This window comes from Caretta caretta, chromosome 14 (assembly GCF_965140235.1).
Source record: "Caretta caretta isolate rCarCar2 chromosome 14, rCarCar1.hap1, whole genome shotgun sequence".
Taxonomy (NCBI): domain Eukaryota; kingdom Metazoa; phylum Chordata; order Testudines; family Cheloniidae; genus Caretta; species Caretta caretta.
Window position 1 is genome coordinate 19,516,141 of NC_134219.1, and position 23,294 is coordinate 19,539,434.

General features: G+C 40.5%; 1 protein-coding gene across 1 annotated transcript in view; it reads left to right on the plus strand.

Moving 5' to 3' along the window:
• Nucleotides 1-22,874, plus strand: part of NARF (nuclear prelamin A recognition factor) — a 30,010-nt gene extending 7,136 nt beyond the window's left edge. Inside the window, exons 5-12 of the mRNA XM_048817245.2 lie at nt 511-643; nt 2,724-2,858; nt 9,821-9,939; nt 13,053-13,182; nt 14,187-14,259; nt 17,607-17,744; nt 18,150-18,307; nt 18,891-22,874. Coding sequence (XP_048673202.1) covers nt 511-643; nt 2,724-2,858; nt 9,821-9,939; nt 13,053-13,182; nt 14,187-14,259; nt 17,607-17,744; nt 18,150-18,307; nt 18,891-19,132 — 1,128 coding nt within the window. The 3' untranslated portion in view covers nt 19,133-22,874. The remainder of the gene's footprint in view (nt 1-510; nt 644-2,723; nt 2,859-9,820; nt 9,940-13,052; nt 13,183-14,186; nt 14,260-17,606; nt 17,745-18,149; nt 18,308-18,890) is intronic.
• The last annotated feature ends 420 nt before the right edge of the window (nt 22,875-23,294 follow it).

The window sequence follows — 23,294 nt, forward strand, 5'->3', positions numbered from 1 at the left end:
CTGCTGAATGCCTTCAATTCCAGTTGAAGTTAAGGCCACTGGGGTATCTCTCAGGATCACATCCTTAGTTTGAAGGATCAAATTTAAAATTTCAAATCTCCATGCTCCTGTAAACCTTAATCTAAACACCTATATTTGTTTCCAAGTTCTTCCCATATTTTGGGAGCATTATGCTTCCCTTAATTATCAAAATCCTGTAAGTGTTGATTCTCTAACTCTGCTTGCCTGCTTAACAAGCCAAGGATAGGGTTGTCCTGGGAGGGATGGAATTCCTTGAGTCATACAACAGCAACTTTTCCAGCTGAGTGACTCTCAACATTAACAGAACCAGAAGGAAATTCCATTCTGCTCTCTGTAAGGATGGTAGTTGCTTCATTGGGGCTTTCATGGTATGTTTATTTAATGCGTAGGACATTAGAGGAGCGACTCTTGAGGATGGGGAGGGAATGAGAAGGAGAGGGACCTTATGCTGTTGTAATAATCTACCTGCATGCTTTGTTTATTTTCCAGAAATGTGATACCTCAAAACACAAAGTGTTGGCAGTGTCTATATGCCCTCAGTCATTGCCTTATTTTGCTGCTAAATTCAATCTGTGCGTAAATGATGCAGCTAAGAGACTCTGTGGTTTCCTCAAAAGTCTTGGTAGGTTCTGATTCATTATTACACTGGGAGAACACAGCAGGGTTATCTTGCGTTTCTTTCTTCCCTGGCAGAATTTTGCAGCACTGTCCAGTTATAAGAGACTGTTTTGCAATTGTTTGCAATCCCTGGCCCATGTCCCTGCCCCCTGGGGCACGCCACCAAGGGCAGTTGGACTGTCTGGGGCTCCCCACAGTGGCCTGAGGTCCCTGGAACCATGGTCCGACTTCGGCTTCCAGTCTGGCCAGGGTGTGGGGCCTTGGCCCATCTCAGCCCCTCCCCACCACCAGAAAGAGACGGGCACTTCTCCTGCGTCTTGGACAGGTGTGGAGTAGCACCACAAATCCGAGACAAATGCTGTCTCAGAGTCATTCAGTCCAGGATAGGACTTGAACTCTGCATTTCAGAACTGCCCCCGCCCTGCACCCAGTTCAGGACAGGTGGTCACCCTATGCAGGAGTGATTGATTTGGAGAACAGCTGCATCCTCCTCTATCTTCATCACTATCAAAGAGAGCTCCTACAAAGTACTTTTTCAGAGTTCCTTTACCTCACGTGACTTAAACTGAAAAATATATGTAGCAGGAGCAAAAATGTGTGCTGAGGGTGCTGTGGAAATACAGGGAGCTACCTCCTTATTTGCTGTAATTGTAAGAAGACAAAGTAATTTGGGAAAGGAATGTTACGAATTGTTTAAGAAAGAAGCCAGTTCTGAACCACCTTGCAGCAGTATAGGGGGTGGTGAGTGTCACTACTGGGCCTCCCTGTAAAGGGCCAGTGTGAGGTAAGGAAAGTAACACTGTTGACCCATCTGTCAAGCGCTGCAACGTGTGAAATTTTGCCAAGTGGAAGCAGAAGGAAGCCCCAACTGTGAGTAACTGTTTTGAAAGAAACTGGGAAGTTTTAGTTATGGAACATATAACATTGTTAGAAATAACACAAGTGACTGTCATAGTCTAATTTCCAGTCCATGGGGGAAATCCTGGCCACAAAGAAGTCAATAGGAGTTTTCTCATTGAGCTCAGTGAAGCCACAGTTCTCCATATACCTTTACTAAGGGGAATTTTACTCCTCATGCTATCAGACCAATCCTTTGAGAGTTTGAGTACTGATAATAGTCTTAGAAGTTCTGCTTCTTTGTTCCTGTTCACCGTTGTTTCAACAATTTTTTCCAAGCAGTATGCAGTCTCTCTATTTGATATTAAAACTATACTTTTTTGATGTCTCCTATACCATGTGCTTCTAACACTTCCTATATGTGTACCATTTTGCTAAAACTTCCTCTTTCCTATTGTTTTTCCTACTTAAATAATAGGGAAAAGAAGATGCTTTTCCTCCTCCAAGATCTATGTCATAGTTTTCCACAGAACAAACGTTATAAGTGTGTGTAACTGATCCGTTTTTTTCCCATTAATAAGGGAAATAATTATCTGAAAGGAACACTGTAAGTATTGGTGGGCCCCAAATATATTTTAGATTGTTTACATTATCTGGGAATACATTATACTAGGTACAATGGTATAGATAATATTTTACAGCTGTATAGAAACACACTGACAAGTAAATAGATGGGAGACCTTTGGGGATGTACAGAACATTGTGCAGGTATTTACAAGTATTTAGGCAAGGGCATCAGTGGAAGGTTGTCCTGTTGCAGGGATATAAAAGTTCGTACAGATAAGTATTAGCATTGGAGCATTGGTTGTAAAATAAAGTTCATAGTTTGAGTCCTTGCCAGCAGCCAAGTTCCGCAATAGGGTGTAAGTGTTCACTAATGGGCAAACTTTCTATAAGGAAACAGATTTCCTTTTGAAGTTTTGAAGGGATTCATATTGTTAACAAGTCAGCAGCTTTTTAAAAATCTGTGACACAGACAATGTGCTTTCAGATTTATGGTTTCGTTGTTCAAGTATGCTGCAGGTGTTAAAAGTGTGCCAAAAACTGGAGTGCAAGCAGGGTTTGCGCATTGTTTCTTTGAGTTTTTAAAGGTTACTTAAAAGCCTGGAGATGGGGAAAAAGGTCTGTGAGATGCAAAGCACTCCAGGAGTTAATTTATCACATATTCTTGTCCTTTTGTTTCTTAGGGGTGCATTATGTATTTGACACCACTATAGCTGCTGATTTCAGTATCCTGGAGAGCCAGAAGGAATTTGTGCAGCGGTATCGACAGCGGAACCAGGAGGAACATGCCTTACCAATGTTTGCCTCTGCTTGTCCTGGTGAGAAGTTGAGTCCCTAACTCTGCAGTATTGTATAGTCCCCCATTTATCACTACTGAAATAAAAATAGTGCAGTTCTAGTTGTGTATCTTGTAGAGCATAAGATTTTTGGGCTCTATATTTCAAGGATTCTGAATCTTACAGCACATCCTCCTTTCCTGTAGTAATACTTGGGAGCTATAGCACTGTTCAGATTCTTTGCAGACATGGAGCTAGATTCAGCCCTGAGTTAAGCAGGCTGCTGCGATGGAAGAAAATGAACCTGGAGAGCAGGGGGTTTGGTACCACATGGCACATGCAGCTTCTTCTCTGCCAGGGAGCCAGGATAGCAACAAAATTGGGCAGTGTAGATGGGGAAAGTGTGACCAAGTTGGATATGGAATGTGCTGTATCACTACATCCCTGAGGCAATCTGACATAGGGGTTCTCCTATGGAGCCCCAACTGCAACTTAAAGCTGTTGTCATCCAGCAGAACTGTGAGAAAGTTGAGTAGTGCAAATGCTGCCTACCTTCCCCTGAGTGTGAATTCAACCAGGGTCTGTTGCACACTGCAGGTTCAGGGAAGCAAAATTAGTAACTCTTTGCACACACCATTAACCAGTTAAGTTTCACATTCTCCCTGTGAGAGAGGCACATATTATTTAATTTTATAGATAGAGAAACTGAGGTACAGAGAGCTTAAGTTAAATTCATGGAGGTTAAGTCCATTAATGGCTATTAGCCAGGATGGGTAAGGAATGGTATCCCTAGCCTCTGTTTGTCAGAGGGTGGAGATGGATGGCAGGAGAGAGATCACTTGATCATTACCTGTTAGGTTCACTCCCTCTGGGGCACCTGGCATTGGCCACTGTCGGCAGACAGGATAGTGGGCTGGATGAACCTTTGGTCTGACCCAGTATGGCCGTTCTTAAGGCATCAAAAGGAGTCTGAGCAAGGATTAGAATTTAAGGAGTTCCTGACTCTGAGTCATGTGCTTAAACCACAGCACTCTCTCCACTACATCATTCTTCTCTCACTGTGTGGTTTTGGCTCTGCCTTCCATTTCTTTGAATTAAATATTTCCTGTTGAAAAGCACCATTAAGAAAAATATACTTTTACTAAGTGCTTTAATTAGAAATCATGACTTCCATTAACCCATGCAAAATTTTTAACTTGGCACTGGAGTATGGAAGGAAATGGTGAAATGAAACTATGTTCACGATGACTGTGTGAGTGGAACAATTTAATGTTGAAGGGAAGCCATCAACTTGAAATACCACATTTCTTTCTGAGAAGTGTATGCCTTGTTACAGGGAACACCTACCATTACTGGAACCAAGACAAGTTAAAGGGGACAATTTTTTCCCCAGTTTGTTTACTTTGTATAGTCAGTTATGCTATCCCCTGTATACTCAGTTAGCTAGTCATTTTAGCCCAGATCCTCAAAGGAAGTTACTCACCGAACTCAATAGCAGTAAGGTGTCTAAATACCTTTGAAGATCTTGCTGAAAAATCCTTTATAAACATCAACAAAGGAGCAGAAAATGCTTTCTTAGCAATAATTATTGTACATTTCAGGACACATTGTTTAAGAGGAGGTCCTCTATCCAAAAATGGATTTATTTATTTTTTTAAATAGTTTAATATTAACTAGTTCAAGTGGGCAGTGTTCCATTCAGGAAATATTACTACAAAAGAGAAATGAAGGATGGTTTACAAACATAGCATGCTTTCCTTGGAGGGTTGCCAATCTCCATAATCTGCCATTATCATTTAATGTAAAATGTGTGGGCATATAATTTTGAATAGATTGTTTGTTTGTTTTCTGGAAAACGATGGTTGTGGTTTTTTTTTTAAATTATACTCTTACGTTTTATTGTGTAAAGGTAAGTATCTTTGTCGGGTGGATAACTTCTGTATATTCTCTGCTGGATGTGTTGAACGTACACTTCTAGGAGCTGCATGTATATATCAGGAGGAGAATACCCTTTAGGTTTGTCTGTTAGGAAAAAAGCGTTCTAGTTTGTTTTGTCTCCTGTGTTCAGAAGCAGATGTGCCATATGTTGTCTTTCCCTGCAGCTTGCAAGGTTTAAACAAAAAAGCACTCAATTTATCTTGTTACTCGTGATTTACCGGTAATTAACATTTAGAGGCCAGTCCAGCTCCCGCTGAAATCAGTGGCAAGATTCCCAAATTGACTTCATTGGGACTGGGATTAGGTTCTCAGAGAGTATAGTGGGCTCTAGAATAATTGCCCATAAGTGTGGTTTTGTGTTACAACTGAGCCAGAGGAAATTTGTTTTCCCTCATCTACAAATCAGAGATAATAACACTTAGAGGGATATTATGAGTCAGTCAATTAATGGAGGGCACTTATGGGCTTATCTACACACTAAGTTTGGCACCTGCTTTTAGCAATGGCACAACTGCATTGGTGCAAGCTATTGTGTAAGTATTAGTGGAGACGGGTCAGATGTTTTCAGCACCACTGCTGCAAGATAGGAGCAAAATATTGTGGTAGACAACTCTCTGATTGCAGGTTTTATTGTCATTCACAACGATACCTCATGCTCAGTTGCTCTCTAGATGTATAGTAAATATGTTCAACTTTATTTCAAATGTCTGGGGGGGGTTTTGTTTCCATTCTATGAACCTATGATATAAATTGCTCCCAGAAGTTCTGTTTGTTTAAAGGGTGCATTCCTTTATCTCAATATTGGTTTAAAAGTGTTTTGTACACAGAAGATCACTCCAGATTGAGGCACAACAGTTTCACTTCAGTTTCTTTCAGGGTGTAGTTTTCCACATCTTGAACCATTGCCCTTAAATATACAGTGACATAGTGATCTGTGATTCAAACTAATGCTCTCCTTTGATTATAAGACTGCAGAGACCATGATAAAGGGTCATCTTTTGTGGATGCATTTTAATCTTATCATCCTATGAGGTTTCTCTGCTTTCCTGTTGGAACTGTGAGGATTTCTCATTTTACTTCTGCTTTTATATCCCCTACTCAAGACCTGGCATCACAACAAATCAGCCATTTGCCTGATAGAGACTAAACTATCCTTTAGCTCTTGTTGATTGTGTTCCTTAATTGGCCAGATTGGTCAACATTGAGTGACATGATGCACTCCCGCTTGGAATTGATCTGCTGTTCCCAAAAAATTCCCATCCCCTGCTGACTCCTAAAGCAAGTGACTGGGACAGGCAGTCACAAATAGCAGGAAAGTACATGGCTACTAGGTGACTGTTCAGGCCTGTTCAAATGTCTTTGGCCCACTGGGCCAAATTCATTCTCACTTTTTTTCCACTGAAGTGTATGGCGTTATGCTGACGATAAATTTGGCTCCATATTTCTCTGTAGTTTATAGCAATATGTATGTGTTCAAACCACACATTTTTAGACCATTTTTCATACAGCAGATACCACTGATGATAATACATGAACTGAGCCTGGGAGCATTTACACACTGATTTGTGGTTTCATAAGACTTAAAAAAAAAAAAAAAACAGCAACACCCAGAACTGGTAGTTTAAAGCTACCAGAAGATGGCCTAGAATTAATGCAAACATATGAGGAGTCTGTATGGTTAAGTAGAAGTGCTTCACTCCAGTAAGAAGGAGTCAAGTTTCCTCAGACCTATTGATGAGTAGGCAAAAAACAAACAGTGCATGTGTGAAGTGCAGATAAAAGCCTTGTATTGCTCATTCACAAAAGCTACTTCCATAACTAAACAGTGACTAATGCCCCTGTGAAGCTGGAGCTAATGGAAACTTGTTTGTTTCCTACCTATAGATAAATGGTAGAAGAGCACATGAAATAAATCGGGCCTACCTAGCTGTCTGCAGCTGCTTGGATTTTAATGGAACTCCACTGGATTTGTGTGATTTATAATATTGAAAACATTTGGTTTCTGAAAACCAGCTTCCTAGGCACTGCACTGTGATGACTAATGAAAATCATGCCAGATGTTTAAGGGCAGAGCCTTCTGAGAACATTAATCTAGAGTGACGTAGTGGAAAACTTCTAATTTAAAATAAGAGGTACTTCCTCTTTTTAGGTTTCAGAGTAACAGCCGTGTTAGTCTGTATTCGCAAAAAGAAAAGGAGTACTTGTGGCACCTTAGAGACAAATCAATTTATTTGAGCATAAGCCATCCGATTAAGTGAGCTGTAGCTCACGAAAGCTTATGTTCAAATAAATTGGTTAGTCTCTAAGGTGCCACAAGTACTCCTTTTCTTTTTCCTCTTTTTAGAAGCATAATCTGTTCTACAGTCATGTACATGATATGGGGTGTCATATAATTGTTAAAGGGCTTCAGATTCCAGTGCTATCAGTCCAACTTTTATTCCAGGCACTAAAAAGAAAAGTAAAAAATGTGGAACATTTATTTATTTTTCTTCTGACACTGAGTGTGACAAGGTGAGACCTATAGCACTGGTTGGAACCAGGCATAATGAAGGTAAACACAATACAAACTTCTTGTTCATAGCTCTGACAGGGCACCTCAGTCCTGACATGTAGATCCCTTAACTAATTAGCCCTTGCTTCTCTTGAGCACCGATAAATAAGTGTATGTTGGGGGGAGTGATACTGGGGGGGGGGGTGTTTCTGTGATGCAGAAAAATGCCTGTCAGGGTCTCCTGTGAAACTGGACAGTCTCACTGTCTCTTTTTTTAACCAGAATTGGGAACACCAGGCAGGAGGACGGCTAGTGCTCCCCTAAAGTGCACATGCCTTGTATAATTCTCCTCATACTGAAAAGGTGTCATCTGAGTACCATCCTGATTACAATAGAGTCTGCTTTTATTTGTCCAAGTGCCTGTTTTCAGCTGACCTGCATGTATAAGTAGTGTGTAATGTCTTCACTTTTATAGTGCTGCTTCTGTATGGTCTCCAAATCTCAAGATTACCCCAGGCCTACAAATATAACGTTTTCTGGTAGCATGTGCTCTGTAGCCATTGTATCTCTCTTACAAACACTAATCTGTTTGGGGACGGAGAGCCTGTCTGTTGTGGAGTGGGTGTTGCCTGTGGGCTAAGATATTGGGCTAACCCTAACTTTCTGTACTGTTTAGTTTTTGAAGTGGCAAAATATAAATCTACCAATGTAATAGACACATTGTAGGCCCAGTGGTTAGACACTAGCCTGGGACTTGAGAGAACCAGGTTCAATTCCTTGCTGTGTTCCAGGCTTCCTGAGTGACCCAGTCAAGTCCGTGTCTCAGCTCCTCAGCTGTACGATGGAGATAATAGCATTGTCCCGCCCCACAGGCATGTTGTAAGGATAAATACATTAAAGATTGTGAGGCGGTCAGATGCTACAGCAGTGGGGACATAGAAGTACATTAGATAGAATGTATCTATTAATATTTACAATAATACACAGAGACTTGGGATGCTTGTGGGGTTTTTTAAGAGGATATGGATAATTGATTTTCACGTATAACTGTAGCTGAAATCTGATTTGGCCAGGCTTGTTCCCAGTAATGCAGTGAATTTTTAGATGATGCTTCATTCGACTCTGCTGTTCTGGAGAAGGCACACTGTACAGTGTACTGGGACACTGAAACTTAGAAAACAGAAGGTTACAGAGTTACTCTTCACTCTCAGTAGAGTGGAGCAGATTAGAAAATGGTGATCCAAGTGGTGGCTGCCAAAAAAGTTGGCTTGTTTCATTATTAGCTGAATCCCCAGTTGAGGTGCTCTCGTAAATTTGTGCATTCAAGCGGATGTAATACATAATTCATTTCACAGTGGATTCTAGGTTATAGAATTAATTACCCAGTAGGTTCACCAAATCCATTTGTAGATTCCTCTTAGTATCCTTCAGAACAGCAGCCCCCATCAATAAATCTTTTACTGACATGGACAAACTGCATAGTCAGAATAGAAATTTGAAAGCACGTGCAAATTGTGATTGTCTTATGGAATATTGAGGTGAGGTTTGTTCTCTCCTCAGTGTGTAGAGAGACCTCAGGCTTGTCCAATAAGTGTGCAGGGCAAAGGAAAGGAGTAAAAGGAGGAGGGGGAAATTGTATGATCCCAGTCTGGGTCCCCTCAGTGCGAAAGTACTCATGGAGCTACGTGTAAAACAGCAGGTGACTCCTTGAAAGTCACTGGATATCTTTTCATCTCCTGTGAGCCCTTAATACAGCCAGATGCAGGAGTTAGCTCACCTGTACAAGGGTCAGGCAGAGAGCTGCTGGCTAAAGCTTCTCTTCTCTGCTTCTGCTGTACTTGGCTCAGCCAGGGGAGCACCAGTGGATACTCCCACCCTAAGCAAGCTGTCTGAGTGAGGGCATGAGGAGGAAGAGCAACCAGAGGAGGAGATGAAGGGGGTAAACGGAGGAGAGCAGCAAAAGAGAGAGTGCCTAGAAGAGAATAAAGTGAAACTGAGAGAAAAGGAAGGACGGTCCAGTGGTTAGGGTGCTAGTCTGGCACTCAGGACATCAGAGTTCAGCTCCCAACTTTGCAGCAGATCATTTGCATGATATTGGATGAGTCACTTAAGTCTCTCTTGGCCATCTGTAAAATGGGATACTGCCCTACCTCATTGGGGCAGTGGGGGGATAAATCCATTGACTGTGGGGCACTCAGATTGTACAGTAATAAGGCACCACATAAGTACCTAAAAGATAATTGGTGGCAACTGTGCCAGGGGAGAGCAGAAGAAGAAACCAGTCACCCATCCAACGATCCATAACAAAAGCAGCTCCACCAAAAAGAAAAAGTTGGAGTCCATCAATGCAGGGAGTCTCTGGAGAACATAGCTTCTGTTGGCATTAATAAGAGTTATTGCAGAAACTTCCTGCATACGGTGGAAGACAAGTCCATCTTCCATTCCCCACTTTTAACAAGAAGTTTCCCATCAGCCTCGCCATCCCATCATGCTGGATTTTTTTATCCCTTTCCTCAAGGATCCATTTCCATATGCTCTCAACTTTGCTATCTTTCTTCATTCACTGAAATTCTAGGTTGGATCCGGTATGCTGAAAGGGTGCTTACCAACCCAGTGACTCCACACATTTGCACTGCGAAGTCTCCGCAGCAAATCATGGGGTCCCTGGTGAAGTGTTACTTTGCCAGGCAACAGGTAACTAATTCTGCTTTTCTTGACTGTTCTAGAGAATTGTTCTCTTGCATGTTGGTTTCTAATATTTAATTACAGATGTCTTACACCTCCTCCCACCCATTCATTCTTCCTAAACTGTCTGTGCTTACATCTTAGGCTAGATTGTGCTTTGCTGCTATGCAAGTGTGCAAGACAAAGAACCTCTCAATTTCACCCCACACTGGCAGAACATAGTTGCAGTCATTGTGCTCTCAATGCCTCATGGAGATAGGTTTTTTTTCTTTTTTTTTTTTTTTACATAAAGAATTAAATCCAAAGTGACCAAAGTAAAGCTGGTATGCCAAATGCTGCCCACACAGTTCTACAATACAATCTTTAAAGCAGAGGGTATCATGCAGACACTACAGGTCCCAGCATGCAATGCTCTGTCATCTCAGATGGAGCTGAAGCATTTGTATGCTGAGAACTGAAGTATCCACTGGTTCTGAGTTCACAAGTTTATTCTGCCATTAATTTTAGGTACAGTCTTGAGCAAGTCATGTCCTCTCTCTGCCTCAGTTTCTCCATGTAGGGTGACCAGGCACCCCAATATTATAGGGACCATCCCAAAATTAGGGGCTTTGTTTTATATAGGCAACTATGCTCCCCCCCCCCCCAAAAAAAAAAAGTACCCTGATTTTTCAGACTTGTTGTTTGGTCACCCTATCCCCATATGATAGATGGGGATAATAATACTTAACTATCTATTACTCCTGGAGGGATTCTGTGCCAAAAAATGCAAAATTCTGCATATTTTATTTGTCAAAATAATGCAATATAATCACACCAGTTTAAATAAATTACCAAAACAATTGAAACTACAATACAGAAAAAAGTCACAATAACTATTCATCATTTCCTAAACACATGAAAGTTAAGTAATAAACACTTGGTTACTGATACCCTGCATTCCAGTAATCCTGGATTTTCATTTAAATTACATTACAGAGCACCAAACAGCAAAAAAAAAAAAAAAAAAAAAAAGTAGAAAGTCATATAGTTTTGCTAATCATTGTCATGGACTTGGCTGGGTACTTCGGGAAGTGCTTTGTTCTGATTATCCTGACATTTTACTGACTGCTTGCTAAATGTTTTATTTGCTGTCATTCATTTTTTTTTTTAAATGGGTAAGTAAAATAAATCCTGATCTGTAATCTAACTCCATTGTGGTACTTTGGCACAGGAAAAAAGTGAGAGAGTGCATAGCTCTTCCTAGCTGAGGATTCCCTTAGGCTATGTCTACATTTGTAGAGTTTTTGCACTGTAAGTTTAACCGGTGATGGGGAACGGATCAAAGTAAAGCACTGGTTTGTGTACTCACTTAATTCCTCAGGCGTCGGGAGCATGTTTACATTAGCAGCACTTCCATCGCTGATGAGAGCAGCACTCTAGGGCAGCTATCTTACAGTGCAGCTCTCTCCATTTTGAGGATAGGCCCTGTGGGAAGGGGGCGGGGGTGATCACGGGGCATCTGGGGTTCCTGCACAGCCACCTCCTCCCCAAACACTGATCAGCTCCAGTAACTCAGCATTGCTCCAAGCAGGGGATCGCTTGCTCCATGGAGCAGGCATTGTCACTTGGCCAGATGATAAATGAGCACTTGCCAAGAAAACAGGAAGGGGAGTTTCAAAGTTCCTGGGGCTTTCCAGGGGGAGAGGTGGATGTCTGTTTACCTGGCAGCAGAGCTGCTGGCAAGAGTGGTCACCTAGGCACTATGGGATATCCTCAGGAGGCTAAAAGCTATGTAAACAGAACATATCTTCACTTGCACTTCACCGCAAAAGCATCACCAGTAAGAGCTGTATGCCTCTCGTGGATGTGGTTTTTCTTCAAAAAGTCATTGGCAAGTGGTAGATGCTCCCATGGTTTTTGCGCAAAAAAGGGAAATTTTCTGCTTTAAATGCAAGTGTAGACATGCCCTTACTGTCATTTATAATAAGACTTCTTTACTTCGCTCTGGCAATGTAGGGGCCTTAAAACTTTCACAGGTTTTAATGCTCCTGGAGGAGTTGACTGATAATGGGAACAGTTAATTAACAATAGGCATGCTGCTACATTTCTGCCTCAGAGAATGAGATCAATTAACCATCAACAGCAACTTTAACAACTTTACCACACAGTCAGGGTGCTACATTTGTGCCTTGGAGAATGAGATCAATTAACTCAAGCAGGCTGCTTCATTTGTGCCTCTAGCCTGTCTCATGCATATAAAAAGCCCTACCCTTACACGCCAGGGAGCTGCAGTCACAAGAGAGGGACAGAGTCTCACTTACTCACTTTTTGGCACACATGTACACCCAGCCTCTCTTCCTCTCCCCCCCACCCTCCCCCCAACCCCTGTGACAGTGATCAGGTAGGCACGCATGCCCAGCTCCCTTCCCCTGTCTCTGAGGCTGCTCCGGGCACACTGGAACAGACATGCTGCCTGACCTTCTGGGGAAGAGGCATGTGTCCCCCGGCAGATTTTTTTTTTTTTTTGCATTTTTCTGCCTTGGGGGGGTCACAGAAAAATGCGGCCCATATGAATTCTGTGCCCCTGCATGGGTGCAGAATCCCCCCAGGAGTAACCTATGATGTAGGGGCGTTGGTTGCATCAGTGAGTTACTGTAAAGTGCTCTATAAATATGTATGCTGCTGGTGCTGTTAGTAGCTGTCAACCTCCTAGCAAATGACCAACATCTCCTTCAGATGGGCAAAGTATGGGTGCCACTGTGATAAATGACAGCTGCAGCTCCAAATCTGGACATGTCCCACGTCTCAAAATGCACAGCACTAGAAGTAGCTTCCGTGAGAAGAGGCTTCTTGCTTTCTCTGTTCTTACAGACAAATTTTAGTTAACTAGGTCACTTGGAAGAAGTAAGCTGTATAGCCTAATGTGTTCGTTTGGGATAGCTCTGACAACTACTGTAACATAATCAACTGCTACAAAACAAAAAAATGTTGCCCCAGTTGCTGTGCCTTGCACTTAGCTCCAGACCTAATGTGACTGTAAATATAACCTGTGTAATTTTCTGCAATAATACTTTCATCCATGTTTGTCTCCATGCATTCTTGGCCTTTTCACAAAATTCAGATGTGCCCTTTTTATTCCTTAGAACCTATCTCCAGATAAAATTTTCCATATAATCGTGGCTCCTTGCTATGACAAAAAATTGGAAGCCCTGCGGGAAGATTTTTACACCCCCTTGTATAACTCTCAAGATGTTGATTGTGTTCTAACATCAGGTAAAACCTCCTTTAAATGTACTCCCATATAAAATGGCAGCATGATTCACCAGTTGTTTGAACTGACTTTATGCTAGGTCAGCTTTTTTTTCATTTAGCATTTTGTAGCTGTCAAAATAAGGTTTAGTTTCATCTGATTCCAAAAAAAGGACCCTTTCTTGAGTTACTGACTGTATATGTATTGCATAGACATTGGGTGTGGGATAGATAAAAGAACAAAAACTGGCTGTGTCTGTGTTCTGCTCTCCTTGTCTTATCTAGAGCAAGTATCTGAACTTGCGCTGCAGTCAAACCTTTCTGACAGGCAAAAGCTGTCCTGGCCAGCATTTATTTTGTGGCTTTGTCCTCCTTATCTACATTCCGCCAGTTAATTCGTTAACACACCTCTCTTGGGAAGACTACTCGTTCCAACCTTCTTGCCCCCCAGCAGCTTCAAATAGCTGCCTTGTTTTTGCACAGAGGGGCTGGGGGGAATAGAAGGAAAGGGTTGTCTTTTAAGATCAACCTGCCACAAAAACATTTCCTCCTTTTCTGGTCAATGTGGAAATTTCTCCCAAATGCCACCCTGCCCCAAGGCTCAGGAGGCGTATCATCCAATACCGGGCCAGTGATAGGTTGAAAGTTATTCATTCATTCTTAAACACTGCCAACATAGTTTGGTAAATATGTGGCACATCCAGAAATGTGTAGTGATGTGGTATGGCGTAAAGGTATTCTTGGAACTCCTATTGGGTGACCTGTAAGACTCATTCATGGCTTCATACGAAGGTTGCCAACTTTGGATGTATTCCTGGAGATTTCATCACATGACATAATCTTTAATTAAAGATTAATCGTTAATTCCTGGAGACTCCAGGCCAATCCTGGAGGGTTGGCAACCCTACTTCATACCACACTGTCCGTGTGTTTTTGCTCTGCCAGTCTCCGCTATCTGTCGTCTTGAAGAGAGACTGTGTGTGTACTTTGGTTTGTGTTAAAGATAATTGTCCTGCATTGCCCTACAGGTGAAATTGTCCAAATAATGGAGCAGAAAAATATATCTATGAAAGAAGTGGCTGAAGTGGCTATAGACAGTTTGTAAGTAGCTTTTGCTGTGGGCTATGTTGTTATTGTGCCAGTGATCAAATAATGTTCTGCCATACATAGAAGTCACCACATGTGTAGTGCTTTTTCAAACAAATAAGTTATTCAAAACAAAAGTTTGCATGCACCAAAACCAGACTACACTGAAACCTGTTTACATGCACAGTGGCGAAAGAAACCAGCATTTTTCTTTTAGAGGCCTCTTGTATCTCCCAATCCATGAAGTGGTAAAATGCAACAGATAGCCCTTTCTAATGGATATATTTTTATACTAATCCAAAACCAATCACCTAAAACAGCAGCCTCTTCCAAAATGAATTCCTCTCTAATTGTTTTTAAAAGCCTAATTTAAAAGAATGAAACCTGTGCTGTGCCAAGATTGTATGTTCAACAGGCTTCGGTGTCTGCAATGGATATGATTAAAAAAAACAGCAAGTAGCTTTTATTTGTATCTTTGTGCAGTAGTATTAGGTCTGTATAAAGTGGTGAGATTCTGGATTCCACTGAACTGATGACTTGTTAGTGTTATCATGGGGTGTTTTGATGCCCCACCCTAAGCTGCTTTTTTTTTTTTTTTTTTTTTTTAAAGCTTTGCTATAGTTGAACCTGTGTAAGGGCTAACTATTCATTCCCTCAGGGTGTGTTCTCCTTCTAGTACCCAGCTTCCCACTAGACCGAGCTGGGGCAATTTCTGTGGGGTTTATTCTGTGTTCTGTCATCCCTTCATTCAGACCAGCATCTTGACAGTAAATTTCCATTTTTCCTATTGCCTTCATGCAGAATTAGTGACAAGTGAACACCACCCTCTCTGGGTATGGTAAATGTTTTTTTCCTGAATGGAGCAGCTAGGTTCTATCCAGATTAGATCAAATAAATACATCTATTGGTTAAAGGACAGCAGAGAAAAGTCATGCAAAACATTAGAGTATTTGTTTACTCACTGCCTAACTAGTATGGAAACTATCATGTACACTCACAGAATTCCTAGAGTGACCTGTAGCTCACGAAAGCTTATGCTCAAATAAATTTGTTAGTTTCTAAGGTGCCACAAGTCCTCCTTTTCTTTTTGCGGATACAGACTAACACGGCTGCAACTCTGAAAATAGATCCACTTAGTTAGTTACAAAGGTAGAGTCTCAAAGGTTATCCAGTTCCAATTTGTGTGTGATGCGTGTTAGTCCAGTCTCATTACACAGCTGCATAATGAAGTGACAACTCTCCTGCAAAGAGTGGAAGAAAGCTCCTTCAAGTCTACCCAGAATCCCTTTGAGTTTCTCCCTTCATCCTCAAATTGTATCCCGCCTAAGCATTGTCTACACTAGGGAAGTCTAGGTTATACAGTGATGATAATGCCTAAATCCTGTTTACACTACAGCCTTTGTGATTACTTTTGCTAATGGGGCTGCACTGGCTGTGAGTTGGGCTGCACTGGCTGTGAGTTAAAGGTACCCATTTTCTAAAGGCTTACAGAGAGGCCAGGTCGGTGGCTTTTTGTTTTATTAAAGAGCAAGCTTGATCTCAAATTTTAAATAGACCATTGGAATGTCTTTTAAGCTGTATTTAAGCTAATTTATATTAGGGGTGAGAGCAACACATTAAGAGGGATAACATGATATCAGAATTGAATCAGGCTACCAGACTTGACATCACAAGACTTTATCCGTCCCTACGGTGATTTTTCACCCATTAAAAACAGATCTTCAGAGGAATAGGAATGAAGTGAGAACAAAAGCTTCTCCAGTGCCATCTTACTTTTAACATTAACATTAAACAAAATTAAACTCCTCTTTAAAAATAAGCCCCAATACACTTGAAGCTGTGGTATAATCATTGTGATTGTTTGTTCAAGTTACTTTTTAATCCTAAATGATTTCTGTTGTAATTCTCATAATTACTATCTTAACTGGAGAACATTACTATAAAAGTTAGACAAATACAGGACACACTGACACCAAACAAAACCACAGCTGGTAACAACAAAAATCATCATCAGTTACATAAACCCACCATTAATGGTCTGGCTCAAAGAGCAGGTGGACATGCTGTAAGCCTGGTTCTCACTTGTTAAATGTAGGTTTTATTCCTAGTTCCCTAGGAATAAAACCCCAACTTTTCTGTAGTTCTTTTAAGTTAGATGTTTGATATATTATTATTTTGCATTAACAGTTCCTGCCTTTGGTTTCTGGCTGAATGTAAGGAACTCAGGCTGCTACTACCAGCAGAATGCACAATCTATATAGCACACAAGCAGTGTCCCAGCACAGGTCACACTGGATGCTCAGGGAGGAGTGCAAAGTAGACCAGAGCTACAGATGCTTTTCCAGCAGAAGTGAGAGCAGGGTGACGAAGTTGTTATCCCCAGAGCAGCTAACAGGCTGGGACTGCTGTCAAAAACGCCTTTTTCTCACAATAGTGATGCCATGTATCCCCGACCACTCCTTTTCTACCAGAAAGATAAAGTATTTGCCAGTGATTCTGTAGGACTGCATTCCCATCACCTACACCCCTTGTGTCCCAGCATAAAACTGCCATTTTGATCACTAAAGATCATTCAGTACTATTCTTTGACCAGACATGAGTCAATTTCTGTATTTATTTACTTATTTATTCTACAAATTTCAGCTTGGATAATTGTGTTCTGCCGACAGGTGAATCCAATGTCAACTGGATATAGTATTTTTCACTTCCTGCTATCCAACAGCTACCATGTTCCATGGAATGATCCCTCTATATTGTTTCTATATCAGTTTACAGACATAGTGTTGGAAATCCTTGAGGGCACACACAGTCCCATAGAAGCCAGAAGAACTGCTCTTATGAGCAAAAGTTTGCAGGATCAGTGCCTATGATCTGTAAAGTACTTTTAGATCCTTCAATGTTAAAAGTGCATCCTACATTACAATAAACATGATCTGATATTTATTATTTCACATTCATTTTGTTTTGGCTGGGGGTTTTTCACAGTTAAAACAAGTGTTTTCGAATTGCCTAAGTGCTGATACAACTCAGTTTCCATGTGACTTTGAGTGTGGTTTTTAAAATGCCTCTTAACCAGCTAGTCTTGATGGCTGTTTCCAAGCCATTTCATTCTATTATGTATGAATATATTTTATTAAACTTCTGTTGCCTGAAGTTTTTGAAGCTACAGTTTTTTTTTCTCTTTTGCCATTTTCATTTTACCACTGTCTCAAAACACAAATTGGACAAGTTCATTTCTAGGAACAAATATTCTTTTCCCCTGACAAAAAATGTTATGGGAGAGAGAAACAAATCTCATTTTCTTCAGGTGAAATGATCAAACTCTGAGCTTCTTTCTCCCTCCTTTTTGTCCATTTTCTAAGGTTTGGTGAAATAAAGGAGGAGGACTTAGTACGGCATGATGGGAGGAGATCTGATGGGTACCTGGAGCACATCTTTAAACATGCTGCCAAAGAGCTGTTTGATATGGATATCAAGGAAATCACCTACAAAACACTAAAGTAAGTTGGATTTTGGATGTTTGTATTAATGGAATGGGATAACATGAACCTCAGTGCAGTAACTAGGTATTCCACATATCAAAATCACTGGTTTGCATTGTCCTTAATAAACTACCTGTAAATTCACCACTGGAAAAATCACTGTTGCTAACTCTCTTGTTTTATTAATAATACTTCTTCTTTGAAGATGGAATAGATATTTGTTCTTCAATCTCCACCCAAATTTTTATTTGACCGACAACACTTAGGAACTAGAAGCCCTGCCCATTCATCCTCAAGTTATCCCTTTTGCCTTCTATCATGTGAGCTCTGTGGGCATGTACTGAAATGCTTGTATCATCCTGTTAGTAATCCCTAAGGGATCTGAGGGTTTAGAGTTTTCTCTCTCTCTCTCTTTCTGTACAGAAACAAGGACTTCCAAGAGGTCACCCTGGAAAAGGATGGTGAGACAGTGTTGCGCTTCGCAGCTGCGTATGGCTTTAGGAACATCCAGAACGTGGTCCTGAAGCTGAAAAAGGGAAAGTTCTTGTATCATTTTGTGGAGGTTCTTGCCTGCCCTGGAGGTAAGAATGATACTGGATCCATGGTGACTTTTTTTTCCTGTTTCTGTGAGTATCATGGGAAGGTTCCAGAAAGAGCTGATCCTTATTTTAATGATAGTAAGATGTTTACCACTCCACCATCAAATCTGAATGGTCCAAAATAAAACACACCTGTTTAGGCTTTCTGAGAGTCCATTCCATTTATTAGGTTGTCCAAAATGAGAGGGACAGTATTTGTTTTCTGCTGGGTGATCTGTAAGCACCTAGTCCAGAGTGCTGAGGAGTTGTCTGTCCTTTTGTGAAATACAGAGTTGAGGGAAAGAGAAGAATGTAGGACCTAGCTGGCGAAGAAAGGAGGGGAGGAGGAAAAGAGATTTTTTTCTATGGAAACCCCATCAACATTTGGACACTTGCTGATGACAGAATCATTTTTAAAGGTGAACAGTGACTTTTAGCAGCATCAATGGGGCTGCTGACTGCAAAAGGCAGTTGTCCTTTTTAATTAGCAACAGGACAACACTGTAAATCGAGAGTTTAAACTACAATATAGTTCTTCCCCCAAACAAACTAATCCCGTCTCATTGCTGTGGTGTTCTATTTTTAGGGTGTTTAAATGGAAAAGGCCAAGCCCAGACTGAAGATGGAAAACCTGACAAAGTGTTGCTCAGTCAGATGGAGGAAGTGTATGCTGCAATTCCTGTCAGGCTTCCAGAAACCAGCATGCATGTGCAAAAGCTGTACCAGGACTGGCTGGAAGGGATGGACTCCAAGAAGGTCCAGGAAACTCTGCACACCAAATACTGTGCAGTAAATCAAACAGCAAGCAGCATGGATATCAAGTGGTGACAAATCAGGCTCACGAAAGATGAAAAAACTTGCATAGGTTAGTTATGAATTCAGCACTGGAAACATTCTATGCAATTGGGGATGCTATGCACTAGCCAAGTGTACGATGAGTACGCTTTCTGAATTGCGGAATATTCCTTACTTAATACAAAGAACCATTGCTCAATTTTTTATGTTGAATGCCTTGGTTCCCTATGGGTCTGTTAGACTCTTACTGTGCTTGACCTCCTGTGTATTTGGGAGTTTTTTGTTTAGTTAAGGTCTGATCTTGCAGGGTACAGTGAGCACCTTCTTCTAGGTGTACAATGCCCTCAACTTGGAGTGAAATTAATGCAGGTTGAGGGTTCTCACCACTTTTTACGGAACTGGCACCCTCAACCAGGAGCTATTGTAATCCTTACGTATGTGATTCCTTTCGCCAGGCAAGAACAGCCACCCTGTTTAGAATTGTTGTGTTCAGTGTACCGTAATTTAGAACTCTTTTTGCCTTGTTAACCAAAAAATGATTATTTTACACAAAGCGACAGATGAAAAATATAATTGAGAGATTTACTTGACTCCTTCCACCACTATACAATAAAGAGGTTTATTCAGCTACTAAAACGTTGACAACAAGCTTCCTACAGACACACTAACCACAAAGGGAGAACATTCCGATATAAATGGCATGTCTTTAATAATATTAAATGGTTGTAACACAGTCCTCTCTTCCCTCGTTCTTTCATTAAGGATTTTTGCTAACAGGCTGGTTTGTACAAATAGTTAAACCTGTTAATCTCTCTCTTCAGAAACTTGCATCATGAATTAATCTTTTCTGTAACTTTTATTTTCTTTTGTCTGACTTGTTTATGAAAGCGAGATATGGTGATCCCATGTGAAGACAGGCATGATGTTGCCTGCAATCTTCACCCTACATCAATTCTATGCTAGACTTCAGTCCTGATTTACAATACCTCTGCTATTCCATTTCTGGCTAGTCCTGAGCATATACCGTGTCAGATTGAATCCAGAGACCAGATAAATTTGTTGAGTGCCTCTAACAAAAAAATCTTAATTTTGGAACATTCTTGAGCTGATAATATGATGTAAACTGATAGTGCTAGTTTGGGGGCATTTTTATGTACATTACATGGCTGCTTCAATTAACAAGCTATCATCTTAAAAAATCATGCTTGATAGATGTAACCATCTGTACAGCCTCGCAGTTCAGGGAGGGATGTTTAAGGATGTGATGTGACATTCCAGCCATTACAAGGCTTCCACCAGATTTCATAGCAGCCTCATGCTTGTTGTTTTGATTAGTGGCTCTCTCAAAACTGGAAGGATTTTAGCTTTCACGTTTTGTTGAGAAAATATGAATGGGGTTTGTCGTGATCTCAGGAAATGCATGAAAGCAAATCTTGTGGATTTCTTAATATCAGTTACTCTGTGTGTGTGTGTGTGTGTGTGTGTGTGTGCGCACAAAGCTAATAATACAAGATCTTGATGGAGTATATTTGAAATCAGGATCTACCCTTGGAATGTAGGAGGTGAGGCATTCAATGCTTCCAGTCTTTTTTTTTTTTTCCCTTTTAAATAAAGTATCTAACAACAGAGTCGATTATATTCCTGTTGGAGGCAAATGCGCGTTTTTGACTTAAATAGGAGTAGGCTCAAAACAAGGAGGGGGAAAAAAGGGTGCTGAAATGTGTGGACTTGCTGGAAGGGACAACTGGTTTAAAATGAACTTGTTGATGTGGTTGCAGGTTTCATCCAAGCCTCCTTTACTTTATTTCAATGCAAAAGGCATATGGATCTGACTTGTATGGCTACCTGCATGCAGAGTAAGCCTTCAGGTTTGTTGTTGTTGTTGTTTTTTTTTTAAATAAAATGTTTTTGACGCAATAACTGAACATTTAGAGAAATCTACCTCTGTGCTAGGAAAGGAGTTTGGAGCAGCAGGGAGATCCTGGAAAACCTATACATCCAAAAAAATTTAAAATTGTCTATTAAAGAATAACCTGTGGGTTACATGAAGCTCGTGAATACTTTCAGTACTTGAAAGCAACATGACCCCTTCAGTTTTAATTTCTTGATCTATTCTGATATCCCCAGAACCCTTCAATGGAATCACATTGTAATTAAGTTTTATTGTTCTAAGTTAGTATATACATCTATTTCTATATGTATATATGGCTTAAAACTGGTTGAAATGTTAATTTATATATATAGCTTCAGTTCTGTGTATAGTTTATTTTTGTAAAGGAAAATGTGGATATACTTGACAATGTGAAAAACTGGTTCTCAGTTTAAATTTTTGATTAAAACTTAATTCTTCACTATGCTGTGAAAGAGCCACCTTCCTGTGGGATTCTTTAAGTGTAAATCTAGAGATTAGAGCACAGCTTCATCTCATTGGCTGCTGCCCATCACTGAACAAAAACCCTCTCTGCCATTTTGCTTGAGTACACATGCCTGTTTCATTCAATAGATCCTCTTTCCATACTTGAGTTTCCACAGGAACAGTATCAGATGAGATGGCTGTAAAATATTAGTTGTTCTTTCCCATTATAAAGGCAGATTAAGAATTCACTTTCTTTCAGCTTCTCAATTTGAAATGCTCCACACTTAAAAAGTAGCCGTGTAACAATCTCTTAGAACTGTTACATGCCACAACCTCTCTTTTAAAAAAGAGTGCATTTTGAATGTTCATCCAACATATAGCTGTAGTGGCTACATACAGTATCATTAGGTGTACTATAATTTGGGATTGTGGGAGTTTTCTGATTTTTCAGGGTTTAATTTTTAGAAAAACTGAGACTATTTTTGGAATAAAAAAATCTGATTTTATCATTTAAAAAAAAGTTTTCCATTAACTGCCAGTTTGTGAAACATCCAGGAATCTCCTCTGCAAAGTTTAACATTGCAAAAATCATTTTTCAGTGTTTTTTTAACATATCTCTAAATTTTTTGCTTCATTGAGGTTTCAGCCTAAAACTAGAAACCCATATTATGATTTTAGGTAATGCCCATCAGGTATCTAAAATCAGATTCTAGCCTTTAAGCCTACATTAGGAAAGTTATGCTGTGTTGACAATGGGTGCAGCTAGCTAGTTTCTGAAACTGCTGAACATAATGAAGTGCTGTCTACACTTGCAATTAAACTGTTTTGCAGGAGCAGTTTATTTACATTTGTTGAAAGCACCCTGAATCGCAAAATGTGTAAAGTTCCTAGTGTAATCACAGCCATAGTGCTTTACTTCTCAGTTGAATGTTGTGCTGGGACAGTTCATCGCTGAGTACAAAAGAACGTGCGGTTTGCCGTGGACTTTTTTTCTTTTTAAGGAAAATTAAATCTGTGTTTAAAAATCTTAGGCAAAACAAAAATGCTAAACTGTATTTGGAGGTTGTCTTTAATGCCATAAAATATCCTAGACGTGTAATGTACTGGTAGTGAGAGGAGTTGTATTATAGTATTCTTCTGAGGTCTCTAGTGGGAAGGGTAAGTGTTGTAAAGACATCTTGCCAAGACCTCAGAAATAAGAGAGTTTGCCTCTTAGCAGCCACTGCTCCAGTGTATTTTTGTTTGTTCACCATTCTTCAAGTGAATACGATCTGGGACTGTGATATTTAATAAATACATGTCTGTACACAGCAGCTTCAGCTGGATGATACTTGGATAATCAGTTATCTAAACTCTGGTGCTTTGTATTTCAAATGGAGCATGAACTTGAATTGCCCTAATAAATATCTTTGAATCTAATTTTGTGGTGGTTTTGTTTAGTTACATACATGGGCCTCATCTTATTCCAAGGTGCGTATTGCCTCAACACAGACACACATCTCTCTCTGAAAGCTTAGCAGACCCACACAATGTACTTCATACAAATGTTTGTTTTAAAATATGTTTTGAGATGGTTATTTACCTAATGTGAGGGGAGGAGACTGTCCTTCCATGTCCCTTTCAGAGACCAAAGTCTGAATGAGCCCATATTTCACTATCCTGCCAGCCCCACCCCAGGGCTGAGTGTGCTGATTGTCCAAGGTTGTTGGTCCCCGTCAGTCTGGCAAATGAGATACCAGCACCACTTTTCTTTAAGCTTATTGCACCGTCATTAAACTGCCTAAAGGAAAATAAATGTTCCTCATTTAGAGCTGCCTTTGGACACACAGCAATAACAAT